Source organism: Notothenia coriiceps, unplaced genomic scaffold (genome assembly GCF_000735185.1).
Source record: "Notothenia coriiceps isolate Sejong01 unplaced genomic scaffold, NC01 NC01_scaffold00020194, whole genome shotgun sequence".
Classification (NCBI taxonomy): domain Eukaryota; kingdom Metazoa; phylum Chordata; class Actinopteri; order Perciformes; family Nototheniidae; genus Notothenia; species Notothenia coriiceps.
In genome coordinates this window covers 54,144-68,411 of record NW_011352895.1, presented here as the reverse complement: position 1 = coordinate 68,411, position 14,268 = coordinate 54,144, and the positions used below count along the sequence as shown (strand labels likewise).

Genomic DNA, 14,268 nt, shown 5'->3' with positions numbered 1-14,268 from the left:
CGCACAAAACGGTCAAGCGACGGCTTATAGGTCGTTGAGCGTGTCGTTAGACTCTCCTCACCTGCGTTTGGAAGGTGTCCGGCGTTAGGTTGTTGACTAGTTGACTATACGTTCCTCTACCACACTTTACAATCCGCAAGTACCCATGCCCAAGGAATTGGCGATCCCAGAAGTAGACCATACACCGATCCAGAGCATCCCAAACATGCTCAATGGGTGACATGTTAGGGTTAGGGTTTAACCCTAGGGTTTTCGGACCCCCCCAGACCCCCCCAATAAAGCAAAACTGCACGTTTCAGAGTGGCCTTTTATTGTGGCCAGCCTAAGGCACACCTGTGCAATAATCATGCTGTCTAATCAGCATCTTGATATGCCACACCTGTGAGGTGGGATGGATTATCTGGGCAAAGGAGAAGTGCTCACTATCACAGATTTTTTCAGATTTGTGAACAATATTTGAGAGAAATGGTTATTTTGTGTATATAGAAAATGTTTTAGATCTTTCAGTTCATCTCATGAAAAATGGGAGCAAAAACAAAAGTCTTGCATTTATATTTTTGTTCAGTGTAAGTAAAATGTAACATTTATTCTTTCAGTATTTGGGTTCAACACATGCACCACAGAGTGAAAATGAACCTACTACCTAAACATAATTATGGCAGAAACGCAATCAAAGTGCCTTCATTTACTCTTTCGTTTCTTTACAGTGTACGTAATAAGGTAGATCTGGTTCACCTGAACATCGTTAGCACTGCAGCCAGAGTATCACCTTCATCTCCTTATTTGCAGTAATCTGATTATTTTGTGCATGTAAACACCTTGTCTTCTTTTTCTGTTCCTCAGATTTGGGACACAGCCGGTCAGGAGAGGTTCCAGTCTTTAGGCGTAGCGTTTTACCGCGGAGCCGACTGCTGCGTCCTGGTGTTCGACGTCACGGCACCAAACACCTTCAAGACCCTGGACAGCTGGAGGGACGAGTTCCTGATCCAGGCCAGCCCCCGAGACCCCGAGAACTTCCCCTTCGTGGTGCTGGGCAACAAGATTGACTTGGAGAACAGACAGGTGGGTCCAGATAATCTCATTTAAGGTCTCCTTATGTCCTTTTTTGTGTAAATCTACAGTTGTGAGTGGTTATTTCTGAGTTTTGGAATAGCCTGGATTAAGCGTGTCATTATTTTCAGTCTTTTTATATTACATTTTCACTATTTTAACAATTGTTGTGGCCAAAAGTATTTACAGTAACAATATTATCATGATATCAATAGAAAATGTAATAATGCCACCAATTGAAATGTGTCAAATGTATTACACTGATTTGTGGTTGGGGGTGTTGGAAAGGGCAGACAGAGCAAGAACAAAAAGTCCCATCATAGTTATATTTTCCAGCGGTGCTGTTTATGGGGGGAGGGGGGGCTCCAAGAAAATTGAAGTTAGTACAGTTATGGTTTGTACTTTTTGAGACCTTTTTAAAATTGGTTCTGAACAGTTTTTAAAATATCCTACTATCTAGAAGCTAATAACAATGCAAACGTGTCTTTTACTTTGTTTATTGTGCATTTTGACTCTTTTTTTTTGGCAAATAAGATGAGTAGACTAATGTATTAAGTTGAGAGGCAAGCGCATGTTCATCAAATTAAATAACAACAAATCCATGGTAAAAACAGTATTGTAATAAAGCAGCATTAGAGAGTAAATGAACATATAAGCAATAAAGTAGAGAATGGAAGCACTAGATTATTTACATGATATTACCAAATGACTACCATAATATCAATATTATGGTATTCTCTGGTATTTATCTCAAGACCCCTGTTTCTCAGTATGACATCACTTCCTTTATGTTTCAGGTAACCACCAAGCGAGCACAGGCGTGGTGTCAAAGCAAGAACAACATCCCATATTTTGAAACAAGCGCCAAGGAGGCGATCAACGTGGAGCAAGCCTTCCAGACTATTGCACGCAACGCCCTTAAACAGGTAACGTAGGCCTGCACTAAAACACTTATTGAATGCATGTAAATAAATCGTATTTTTTAGCATGGATTCTTGTGAAAGATGCATCTACATCGTCTGATTTCAGGAGACCGAAGTGGAGTTGTACAACGAGTTCCCCGAGCCGATAAAGCTGGACAGGAACGAGCGAGCCAAGCCGTCAGCGGAGACCTGCAGCTGCTGAGGACTCTGAAGATCTCCAGGGGTTTGGGGGGGGATCCCCGTCACTTCCCTGTCTTGCCTTGTCTATATATCCCTTATCCCATGGGCCACTGTGTTTAACCCTAATGCCCAACAAACAAGGAGCATCCCACTCATTGAGTATACTACACACACACAGGCATTCTGCACTCACCTCCTTATGTATACAACACACACATTTTCTATAAAATATCAGTCTCCTAGCCCAAAGAACACCCTAAGGAAACATCATGGAGTTTACTTGTATGATGCTTATTACTTCCCAGTTTTCCCCCATGTACTTTTCCATGATGATGGTGGTGGTGGTTCGGGGTAACCTCATTTTCGGTTCCATGCATATCGCTGCTTTCACGCCCAGTTTTGGTTCTAACTGCTTTTATTTGGTCAATCGAAGCATTATATCTACATATTTGTGTTGATGAGTAAAATTAGAAAAAACTAATGTTTAGTTGTTGGGCTTTTTTTCATCAGTTTCTTAAACAAGTGGTGGTTGTTTTCTACTTTCACGGCCCGCCACTGCTGCATGAATGGAAGAAAAACACTGCTCCCCCATTTTACTAATTTGTGTTGTGGCTTAATTTTGTTTAACTTTAAAAAAGAAAACACTTGTTACCGTGTTTTCACTTTACCTCATGCAATCTATAAAGAAATCAGTTGGTAGTGAAGGATCAGAATGTGTGAAGGTGGGTCACACTCATATGCTGTCTGCTGGTTAATTGGGACAGAATTAGAAATCCAGCTCCGTGATTGGTCCGTCAGTGTGTACAGAATTCAGATTTTTCTTTTTGCACTTTGCTGTAATCCACAATTACTGATGACATCTCATTTTTGGAGCCACACTAAACGCATTTGTAGCTCAGGTTGAGGACATTTGTGTGACTGGGCTCCTAACACGCTGTTTGTCCACTGGAGGAAGTGAAGGTGCATCTCATACCCGCTTGTTTTTGGTACATTTGACGTGGGAATTAACCAAATGAAGACAGTATGTCATTCTACCTGAGCAGAGGTCTTTCTCATCACCATTCATAACTGATGCTATTAGTTAGTTTCTTTTTACTGTAAACTATTGCAAGACTTTGTATATTTGCAAACCTCTCAATCATTGTGTGGGGGAGGCAAAGCGTGGTGTTGTAATTCTCCATATCCGACTCTGCCAGTCGCTCGTTGGCCAACGATTTAAGTGCTTGACATTTCTTTTAACCGATCAGACCTTTAACTGTCTGTTCATATTATGTTAAAACTTTGAAATGCATTATAGATTACAAGATAGCATACATACTGTAACTTTGAAAGAAGAAAACAAATGTGGGGTGGAGGGAGTATTGGCATTCATCATTATTATATTATTAATATGATAAATGCATAGAATCTACATTGTTGCGAAATGTCTTCGCGTTTCAAGTAATAAAAAATCTTGAATAAAACATGCTGGTTATTTCTGACATTTATTAACATACTGAAATGAAATGGTACAAACATGTGAAGCGTTATCTTAAAATACTATTGGTTTATAAGCAAAGGCATACTATAGAGAAGAGGAATACATATGGCTTAAATGTACAAGTTCACATCTTTATTTGGTTCTTGGTTTCTTATTGGCCCCCTGAAGCCACTGCTGGAGGCCTCCTGCAGATTTGCTCTGAGCCTCTGCTTTGATTTCTTTCTCTTCTGGACTCTCGACCGTGTCGGGGTCCTTCCTCTTTGAAGGTGCACTGCTCTTCAGCCAGCTCATCATCATCTTACTGCTGGCTGTAGGTTTGGGCTCCTGGGGGGGGGTCAAGAGTCAGATTGTTCCAGTTTGAATCTAAAACTTACACTTTATTGCTACATTTTCCAAACAAAGTTAAATTACCTTTTTGCTGTTGAGATCCACTGGCTGAAGGCACTCTGGGGAGTTGTTGCGAGAGTTATTCACTAACGAAGAGACGGGATGAAAAGTCAAACTGTTTTTAGACTGGAGCAGCTTCAAGGCATCCAGAGACTTCACATCCCCAAAATCCAGCCATCTTCTCACTTCTTCCTCACCGTCCAGGACAGCTGGCATCCTAAAAACACAACCAATCAGGAAATAGGGTTTATTTCAGACACATAGAAAAAAAAAAAGCCGCCATGAACGATCCTTACCTGTCATGGATGCTTTCCAGGCTTTTGGAGGCGTTCACAGTGATTACGCTGTACGTGTAGAGGGGTTCTCCACCACCGGGAGGCGTCCAGCAGTCAAACAGTCCAGCCATGGTCAGCAGCTTCCATCCAGTCCACTCACCTGGTTCTCCTCCCTGGCCAACATAGAGAGGCATGGCCACAAGAATTAGCAGATTTAATTAATAGAAAAAGACCAGCATCCAAACTAAAGCATGACTTTGTAGGTAATGTTACTTTGAAACCTAAAGAAACACCTGGCGGACAAATACACATTTTTGCTTTGGCTACTCTCCCACACAGGATATTTTCAGCCGTGGTAATTTCCGCCACAGCTGCATTCTTCTATTCCGAATGAAAGCGAAATGTTCATAGTGCTTATATTGCTGCAGAAAACCCAATATGAACCTGAGTCGAGTCGGGGGAGGCCAACTCTGGAGGGCACGCTGTCTCCGAGTTCTCCTTATTGCGGGTTGAGGTCATGGGGTCGTCCTCATCCTCGGTTTTTTCTTCACTGGTTCCCTTAGTCTGAGGGAAGTATATGAAGAAAGGCTGCTTGTCTTTTTCCTGCCTCCTCCACTCATAGAAGCCATCAGCCAGGATGACGCAGCGCTGCCCTTTTATCAGAGGGTCCTTTGGGGACACGATAAACTGATTACATGTTTCATGAAACACAGGAAATTCAACAGCTTAGCAGTGTCTCAAACCGTTTGTACCTTGTATGTTTTCTTTTCCAGTATATTCTCACTGCGACAGTTGTTGGTACTGTATTGCATTTTTCTCGGGTCATTCTCCTTGAACCAGGCGGGAACCAGACCCCAACGCATGGAAGCCAACACACACTCATCCACAGGAGCAGTCTGAACACATACAAGAAGTGAACACAATAACATGAGCACCTTCAATGAGGATGCAAATGGCCATTTTTATTTTTCTGTTTCTAATGCCTGATGAGTGATGCAAATATACAAGCTACTTGCTAATAGTGTGTCATGCCCATGTATGACACACTATTAGCAAGTAGCAAAACCTTTTTGAGGCTTACAATGGAAACATTTTATTGGGAATGTGACGGAGAAACGCTTCTCTATCCTTTCTGTATAAAAAGTCATGTTAAAGTATTGTTTTAAGTGTTGTTGTTTTCTATCTTAATCTGGCATGAATCTCCTCTCTTTTTTAGAGATTAATGTTTTTTTATACATGGTCCTTGTTTAGTAAAGACATACAAACAATATTATATGAAGAAGTATCTTGTTGATTATTAGAGCTCTTCTTTTTGGTGTTGTTCCTGTGTTAATATTGCATTAAAGAAGTTTTTCAGGAATGTCTCTTGAAATGTACACCTGTCTACCTATGTGGCGTCCTTTACCTCTTTCTTAGTGGGCAGGATAAAGACATTACTACCTTATCAAAGTGCCTGTGGGACAGCAGGACGGGGCTCATGGACTGCGGGCTCTTGTTGTAAGACGGTCGGTATTTATCCGCGTCTCCCTCCCTCCAGCGGGGCTCTCTCCTCTGTCCTCCCCGGGATTTGTAGCTGCAGGCTCGGCTCACCTCGTCAGGAGCAAGGGTGCACGCAGTCCTTCCACACATTTTACTGCGAGAAAACAACTGTGCATGCACCTGACACACAGACATTTTCAAGGTAAGTTCTTCAATGTTAGCATGTTAGCTTGAGTTATTTTGTCCAAACAAATGCATTTAATTTCAAATAGCTGGAAAGGCATTTAACAACGTTGGTCGGCTTACCTGTTTTTGAGTGTGTTTGATATGTATGTATCGTGAAGTTGCCGTTATTAGCTATGTGTTGTGTTTTCAGCGTGTGTTCGTGCATGTGTGTAAGTAGGCTATGTGTACACATCTGAAAGTAGAGCGGGGAATTGCCTGGGCAGAGGCTGAAGCACACGTGACACCGTGACGTAGCATACAGCAGTCCCTCCTCCTGTCACAAGATGGCGACATAAACAGACAAAAATATCGAAAATAGACAAAAAAAGAAAAGACCATACTGACATTTTCCCAGTGGTGTAAAGTAAGTACATTTTCTACGCGAACAAGAAAACCTCCACTTGTTTTTGACCAACTGAAAAAATGTCTTAAAGCTTTATTTTGCTACCGTTTTGTTTAGAAATCACCGAAGATGTTTTGAAACTAAACTTTTTACACACTTAGATACTTTGCAGATTTTATTGGCAGTTTCTTTATAGGTAAATCTACACACATTTTATTATATTAGCTAACCAGTAGTTTATAAATGTATTACAAATAAACCCAATCTTTACCGAGTGCAGGATTGGTAAATATTATTTTCTTAAGTACAAATGTAATGTACTTATAGTTGTAACTGACTATTTGTACTACTTTACTTCAGTAAATAATCGGAGTACTTCCTCCACGTGGGCATAAGCATGACGATATTTAATATCCTAGTGAAGGTAAACAACTATTTTGCAAAAATAAGACGCCTAAAGCAGTGTCAAATATATAAAACAAAACTCGCAAAAAAATAATCGTTTATATAAAACAATGACGTTGAAAATCCCCCCCTTTACTCAGCAGTTGGTGCAGGAAGCAGGATGAAGTCGTCGTGCTGTTGCCATGGGAACCACAGTCAGCGAGAGTCTGGTCAGGTGAGTTCCTCAGGTGAAACAGAACCGGCTTCAACGGAGATTATACACCCGTGAACCTCAGCAGGTAAGAGGAAAACAAACAATAAACCAACAGGGGCAGAGCTTCGGTTTTAAATGCTGACTGTATCCTTCCAGTTTAAGAGACAGTGTTGAGCAACTTTCCCAGTAGGTCTAAAAAATAGTGTGGGCAGGTTGTGACGTTGATGCTAGTTTTAGTTTAAAAATATGGGTGGCTTTGTAGTAGCATTTATTTTCTGGGCAAGTAGGAAATCAGACTGAGTATCACAGCCACCCTGGGGTGTTCTCCTGCACAGTAAGCTGACCTACTTTATAGTCCAGTGCACTTGAAGAGAGACGGATCCACTCAACCAGTAGCTGGAGATGCATGACACCTGCAGTTGTTTACATCGTTTTAATCCCTGTATTTTACACCTTTTTTGTGTTACAGTTGTACACTTTACATGTTATAAATGCTAGATGTTGTCCCCTGCAGCAGTGCATATCCTAAACCATGAAGCAGAGCAAAAGCAGAGGTTCCTCAGAAGAATAAGACCAATGTTGGTATGAAGACCACCAAATCCAAACAACCTTTCCATCTGGCTACTGATAGACGCTACACAGCATGCCCAGACAGTGGTGAGTTAAAGCAACAAAGATAACACATGTGTGATTAACCCAAAGAACAGACATGATATATACTACTAGAAATCACGGACTAAATATCTTCAAATGTTAGTCAAAGGGTGGTCTTATCACCTTAATTCATAACCCAGGATTTAAACCATCTACTACTTCAAATTTGATTGACAATTCTAAAAAGTGTCTCTTTATTTCTGTTAGTTAACAACTCAAACAATAGGTGCAATTATGGGTGTGTTACTGTTGCTGCAGACCTGTTTCCAAACTGAAATGTGAAACGTGACTTCTGTATGAGTTAACACCTCCAAAGGACAGCATACACAGGCTGCTTATGAATGCTGAATAAAACATGAGGTCACACTCAGGACAGGTGGCTAAATGTTTTAACTCAGAGGCTGCTTCTTAAAGTTTCATGACTTTGTTCTTTTTAACTCCAAGCTAAAGATGGCCTGCCTTTAGTTACATTGTCTTTGGCCATGACCACACTGTGTTTCCTGATTAAATCTATAATCTGTCCTTTTAGATTTGGTTTATGCATTTAGGCTTAGGCCATATTGATCATCACAATTGTGGACATTTTGTTTTCTGAGATAGATATATCACATTTTGAGTTTGTGACTATTCCTCTAGCCTCTCCTCCTTAATGTACTGGACTGCTACTTGTTGTCATGTTACTGTATGTAATGAAGAAGACTATGCCATGTGTGTTATGAAGAGCTTACAACATTTTGTTCTGGCTCAGATTGCAAACCGGTTTACATGAGCCATTTCACCAAAATACTTTATACTTTACTGTTACAATCCTGATGTTACTGCAGGGGAAACAGAAGATCAGAAAGGCACAGCTTTTATCCAGAAATACACCCAAGATGAAGGCAAAGGCCTGCAAGCAAGTAGGTTTCCACTACATGTCGATATGATAAGCATTATAACAATTTAACAGTATAATTACACATTTTGTTCTGATATATTTGAATTTTTTCTAGCGGCAGGTACACCTCCCGAGGGCAAAGTCCCCCGCAGTTTTGTTAGCTTACCTGTTCTCAATCCAGAGAGACTGAAGACAGCCAGAGCTCAGGTGGACAAAGCTGTCAGGGTGAGTTCACATCACTGAATATACACCCCGACCCTGTATACAAAACATTTTTCTGGTCACATACCTGTCAAAATGTTCTACAAATATTTAGGTGTATGCTCTCATTCCTCTCAGATGCATAAGGTGTTCTCTGTCCAGGGCCCCTACCCTGTCATCAGGACAGCGCTGAGGGCCAGAGGCTGGGTGGAGCAGCGTTTGCACTGCCCAAAGCCCCCCGTTCACCATCGTCACAGCGAGGAGGGCAGCCCTAAAGATTCTGCTGACAGCGATGAAGATGACGGTCAGCTATAATAAAGGGAGTCCATTTTTTACTGGGTGCGGATATCTGTGTATATCCCATCATTTATTAACATTTCTCCTTCTTCTCAGACAATGTCAACAAAGAGCCGGACCCTGATGGAATATATGATATCATGGTAAATATAATATTTAAGGTTGGAGGCTGGAGTGATGTGAAACAGGCAGGAAAATAGTTTTTTGCGTTAAACGTTTCAGAAAATCAGGTTATTAGCTGAATTCAACAGATTCAGCTCTCCTCTTTCCCCACTTCTCATGCAGTCTCGCCTGGTGCGGAATGAAATGGTTTATTTCTATTGGACGATGCGTAGAGACGCCATCAACCCCAACAGCTTGCAAAAAGAACAGATTATCAATCATTTTGCAAAAGCAGGCAGCTTCACCACCAAGGTACATATTGTCCTTTTCTACATCAAAAATGACTGCAGTGGTCTCCTCCTCTCACACCCAACATTAATGTTTAATAATGTCTTTTCTCTGTCAGTCGGGGCTGTGTGTGAACCTGAGGAAGCTGCACTGGTTTGACGCCGCTGACCCGGACACCTTCTTTCCACGCTGTTACAGACTGGCAGCACAGGATGAAAAGCATTCGTTCATTGGTGAGATCTGACCGACTATTTCGCCTTAATGACAAGATTTCATTCACACTAGTGGAAAGGAAACATCCTAAATAGAAATCTTTGTTTTATTCGACTAAAAACAATTTTTTTTTTACCCAAATACAAAATGTATACAAATGCTAATTTAGAATACATAATTTTTCCTCTAAACGAATGTTTTTAATCATTCTTTGAGCCAGAAATTGCAAAATGTATACAAATGCAAATTTAGAATACATAATTTTTAACACCGTTTCCTCAAAATAAATGTTTTGAATCATTCTTTGAGCCAGAAATCTCCACTTCAGTAGCAGAATGAAATGTATATGTATAGTCTGATTGACATCAAAAAAAAGTTTTTAGAGGTACAAAGAGATATCCAAAGTTCCCTCTGTAAAACCTTAGACTCTAATATGTCAACAAAATGAAACAAGAACTTTGAATCCAATAATCAGATTTCTGTTTCAGAACTGTACTATCTGAAAGCAATCACATATTTAATAAGATAATGTCTAATTTCATATTTCATGTTTGCACTAGGGAATGAAAATGGGTACATTTCATGTTGATATCTCTTAATTGAAATGTTACCCTACTGCTCACGTGTAGTATAATGGATTTCCAGCATCCTTGTACTAAAAGCTTAATTTCCTCTTTGTCTGCAGAGGACTACAGGAGGACAGCCTGCACCAGTTTTTTGAAGTACATTGTGGAGAGGGAGGAAGGCGTTCAGACAGAAGGAACGAGCCACAACACTCGGGCTGCGAGGAAACGAAGCAAACAGCGATCAAGACCAATGGACCTTTCCAAAATGATTACCAGCGCTCTCAAAGTATGCCAGGAGTTTCTGGAGAGTCTGGAGCATCGTGACATAGACAGAAACCTAGAGACCCCACTTACAGAGGAGCAGTGGGAAGAGTTTATCCACAGTTACCAACTTGTTGTTCAGTGAGTGTTGTGTGTGTGTAAGAAAAGAAAGCCGACCGGGATCAAAAAAACCTATGACCGTGTGCTACGCTATTTTTTCTGGCCTCGGTTAAAGCGCGATGTTGCAAGTTATGTTAAAGCATGCCACATATGCCAGCTCACTGGTAAACCAAGTCAGGTGGTTAAGCCTGCTCCCCTCAGTCCCATTCCATCCATTGGCCAACCTTTTGAGCATTTGATCATAGATTGCGTGGGGCCTCCATCTAAGTCCGGTTGAGCGTACATGCTAACTACAATGTGCCAGACTACAACGTATCCTGCAGCGTTTCCCTTGCGCTCCATTTCAGTGAAGCCAGTAGTTAGGGCTCTAACCCAGTTCATCTCCACATTTGGGATCCCACGTGTGATTCAAAGCGACTTTCAGTATTTTATACAGTCCCTCCCTCTCTTTGTCTCTTTTAGTGGAGGGGAAAAGATCGAGAACAGTGATATTTTTGTGCACTGCTGCAAAGCCATGCTAGAGAGGCTGGTGGAGGTCAGTCCACAGCTGGACATCGACGGCATACACAACATCTGGATCATCAAACCGGGAGCCATGTCCAGGGGCAGAGGTGAGAAGTCAGACACAATCGAACAGTTTACACAAAATGTGACGAGTCCTGGCTGATCTGCCAAACCTCTCTTCCAGGCATCAAATGTGCCAAGCATCTGGATCAGATCCTCCAGCTGGTGGATGGAGATTCAACCCTAATCAAGGAAAGCAAGTGGGTGGTGCAGAAGTACCTGGAGCGCCCCCTGCTGGTCCATGGCACCAAGTTTGACCTGCGCCAATGGTTCCTGGTCACCGACTGGAACCCTCTGACTGTGTGGTTCTACAAAAAGTGCTACGTGCGCTTCTCTACGCAGCCTTACTCGCTCAATACAATGGACAAGTAAGTCAGTGAAGTAAGAGAAAGAAAGGCATCACAGGTTTTGCTTGTCATAGCTGAATTAACTTTTATCATCTGGGTTTATTTAAGTTTCTGTGCTAAGTGAATACTAGAAAAATAACTTTGACACTTTACCATCTTACTTTCTTACAGTTCTTCTGTCCTGGTAGAATTATACAAATAACACTTGTAGAGTATAAAGTAGTCAGTCTTGAGTCCTTTCTCTAAGCATGCCCTTTAAAAACATGTCTCATTATACTTCTCTCATTCCCATATCACCCATTTCCTCGTGTTTCTCTTTACTCCATCTTTTCAGCTCTGTCCACCTGTGCAATAACTCCATCCAAAAGCACCTGATACCCTCCCAGCAGCGCCACCACGGTATCCCAGCAGACAACATGTGGTCTGACGATCAGTTCAGGACCTTCCTGTGCAGCCAGGGGAGGGGAGCTCAGTGGCAGACGGTGGTGGTCCCCGGGATGAAGAAGGCTGTGATCCACGCTTTACAGACAACACAGGATCTGATGGAGTCACGCAAAAACACCTTCGAGCTGTACGGTGCTGACTTCATGCTAGGTAGGATTATATCACTGTACATTATATACATTGTATACAGTATTGATTCATTACATGTCCAATACATATAATATGTAATGTGAAGCGCGTTGAGCACTTGGAAAAGCATGCATTCACTTATATTTAAAACAATTATTTTCAGGAACATAGGGAAATGATAGGAAACGTCTAAATAAGTATGTAAAATATTTGTATTATACTGCAAAATACAAATAACAAATATAGAAAAATAGAAAATATGTTAACCTAATTGTTTTATTTAAACTGCAATGTATAACAGCAGTCTAAATAAATAAAAATATTGAATGTATGGTTTGAGTGTGTTGAAGACTAGTATAAATAACAGTATAAGTTGAAATGTAAAGTATAAATAAATGCAGTGTTAATGTAAGAGTAAACCAGGGTTTATCACAGTTGAATTTACGTTTGATAATATTTTGGTAATATAATAAAAATTGAACGATTCCAATATAGATTCCATTCTAATATGTTTGTGCACATTTACTAAAATAAATAAAGGGTATGTGTAGGTGACCCCTTGGATGTGTTGTTCTGTGTTTTTAGGCCATGACCTGCGCCCCTGGTTGATAGAACTCAATGCCAGTCCCACGATGGCTCACTCCACCCCGGTGACGGCTCGCCTCTGTTCTGCTGTGCAGGAAGACACAATACGAGTCGTCCTGGACCGGAGAGCGGACCGCACTGCAAACACCGGGGACTTCCAGCTCATATACAAGCAGGTAAGGAAGAGTTATAATAGTGTGTACAGTTACACAATTTGATGGTAATATCTGTTACCATAGATATCACTTTTGGTCTCCAGGCAGCAGTAGACGTGCCACAGTATGTAGGAGTCAACCTGCTTGTTGAGGGCAACAAGATCAGGTCTCCCTGCACACTTCCTCCACTGAACCGTCCAGGATTAAAACGCCGCAGCAGAGACAAGGAGCCTGTGGTAGAAAAAGTCAAGCCTCTACCTAAGATGTTGTTGAAGAATCAGTTCAAAAACATCAGCAGTGGGATTTCTACTCCACCTCGTACTACTCTTCCTCCTGATCCGCCTGTGCCTGTCGCTAATAAAGGCTTCCCAGTTCAGCTGCCAATGACCGTGAGGACCATCCAACTGCCCGTTAATATACAGTCTCGCTCTGTCCTTTTGTGGAAGAGGAAACGAGTGGTTCAAAAAGTCTGTTCACAGAAATTCCAACCCTGTACATTAAACAACGGCCGGGGTCTTTCTTTATCTTTAGAGATTATTCCAAAACAGCCCAGGCAAACAGCCACCAGCTCCTCGAGTGCATGAAAAAACTTGACCAAATAATTCACACACTCCTACAGCTTCCACTTTCTTTTTGCAGGGTTGTATGGCCTACCTCATAATAAAGATGACATTCAATAACTAAGTCTTCTTTTCACTTTATTTATTTATTTATTTGTTCCAATAATGTGATCTACGACAACCGTTCCCCTGTTATTTCAGCTAGATACCTTCAGGGTATGAGTATGTGTTAATAGTTATACATTTGAATTCAGATAAGATAAAATATTATATTATCAACCCCAGTTTGTGAAATAATTTTGTCACAGCTGCGTGTAGACAATTAACCCTTGTGTTGTGTTCAAAAGCTGTTACCGTTCATGGTGTTCCGGGTCAATTTTGACCCATGACTTATCTCAGTCCAAAACACACACAAAAAATGACTGTCATCCAATATTGTTTTAACTAACTTATAATGCATCCATAACCGTACAATCCTGTTGTAATTTAATGTTATGGCCCAAAACACATTACACCACATATTGCACACGTGCATGTGTGTGTTCAGGTTCAAGTGTTAGTCTACATATTCTTTGAGAAAGGTCGAGTTCCCGTGGGGGGAGGTGGGGCAGAGGTAGGGGAGACCAGGTGCATGTTGCGAAAAATTATTGTTACAGTTGATGAAGGTGGGGGGAGGGGAGGACCGGTGGCATGTTGCGAAAATGATCGTTACAGTGTATTGAAGGGGGAGTGGCTCTAAAGTCAAAGATGAATTCAATTCAATCAAGTAAATTATACCATATCAGAACTTCTGTATAGACACTAATTATAATCCAGAAGAATACAACTTACATATATTTATTCTGAAAACTGCCACTCTGCATAATGAGTACTTTTAGTTTTGATACTTGTGATGCTCATACTGTACTTCTTATACTTTTACTGAAGTGGAAAACAATGAATGCACGATTTGTACTTGCAGCAGA

The 14,268-nt window shown here is 41.1% G+C and overlaps 3 protein-coding genes and 1 long non-coding RNA gene across 5 annotated transcripts in view; 3 read left to right on the top strand and 1 right to left on the bottom strand.

Annotated features, from left to right (window-relative positions):
- Nucleotides 1-3,449, top strand: part of rab7a (RAB7a, member RAS oncogene family) — an 11,055-nt gene extending 7,606 nt beyond the window's left edge. For both annotated transcript variants that reach the window (XM_010779420.1, XM_010779419.1), the window contains exons 4-6: nucleotides 844-1,062; nucleotides 1,848-1,976; nucleotides 2,080-3,449. In XM_010779420.1, coding sequence (XP_010777722.1) covers nucleotides 844-1,062; nucleotides 1,848-1,976; nucleotides 2,080-2,175 — 444 coding nt within the window. In that variant the 3' untranslated portion in view covers nucleotides 2,176-3,449. The remainder of the gene's footprint in view (nucleotides 1-843; nucleotides 1,063-1,847; nucleotides 1,977-2,079) is intronic.
- On the bottom strand, nucleotides 2,453-6,251 carry hmces (5-hydroxymethylcytosine binding, ES cell specific). Its single transcript, XM_010779421.1, has 7 exons — nucleotides 6,081-6,251; nucleotides 5,736-5,954; nucleotides 5,048-5,191; nucleotides 4,740-4,964; nucleotides 4,317-4,468; nucleotides 4,045-4,237; nucleotides 2,453-3,957 (listed from the first exon to the last, which is right to left on the bottom strand). The coding sequence occupies exons 2-7, from the start codon at nucleotides 5,922-5,924 to the stop codon at nucleotides 3,766-3,768; spliced, it is 1,095 nt and encodes a 364-aa protein (XP_010777723.1). The 5' UTR covers nucleotides 5,925-5,954; nucleotides 6,081-6,251; the 3' UTR covers nucleotides 2,453-3,765.
- Nucleotides 6,252-6,898: 647 nt separating this feature from the next.
- On the top strand, nucleotides 6,899-8,688 carry LOC104952573 (uncharacterized). Its single transcript, XR_799122.1, has 4 exons — nucleotides 6,899-7,025; nucleotides 7,455-7,597; nucleotides 8,419-8,493; nucleotides 8,587-8,688. It is a non-coding gene; the product is annotated as an uncharacterized lncRNA (long non-coding RNA).
- A 122-nt stretch (nucleotides 8,689-8,810) lies between these two features.
- LOC104952571 (tubulin monoglycylase TTLL3-like) lies at nucleotides 8,811-13,391 on the top strand. Its single transcript, XM_010779417.1, has 10 exons — nucleotides 8,811-8,976; nucleotides 9,066-9,112; nucleotides 9,255-9,383; nucleotides 9,478-9,592; nucleotides 10,258-10,540; nucleotides 10,982-11,130; nucleotides 11,208-11,451; nucleotides 11,765-12,024; nucleotides 12,589-12,764; nucleotides 12,848-13,391. The coding sequence occupies exons 1-10, from the start codon at nucleotides 8,811-8,813 to the stop codon at nucleotides 13,325-13,327; spliced, it is 2,049 nt and encodes a 682-aa protein (XP_010777719.1). The 3' UTR covers nucleotides 13,328-13,391.
- The last annotated feature ends 877 nt before the right edge of the window (nucleotides 13,392-14,268 follow it).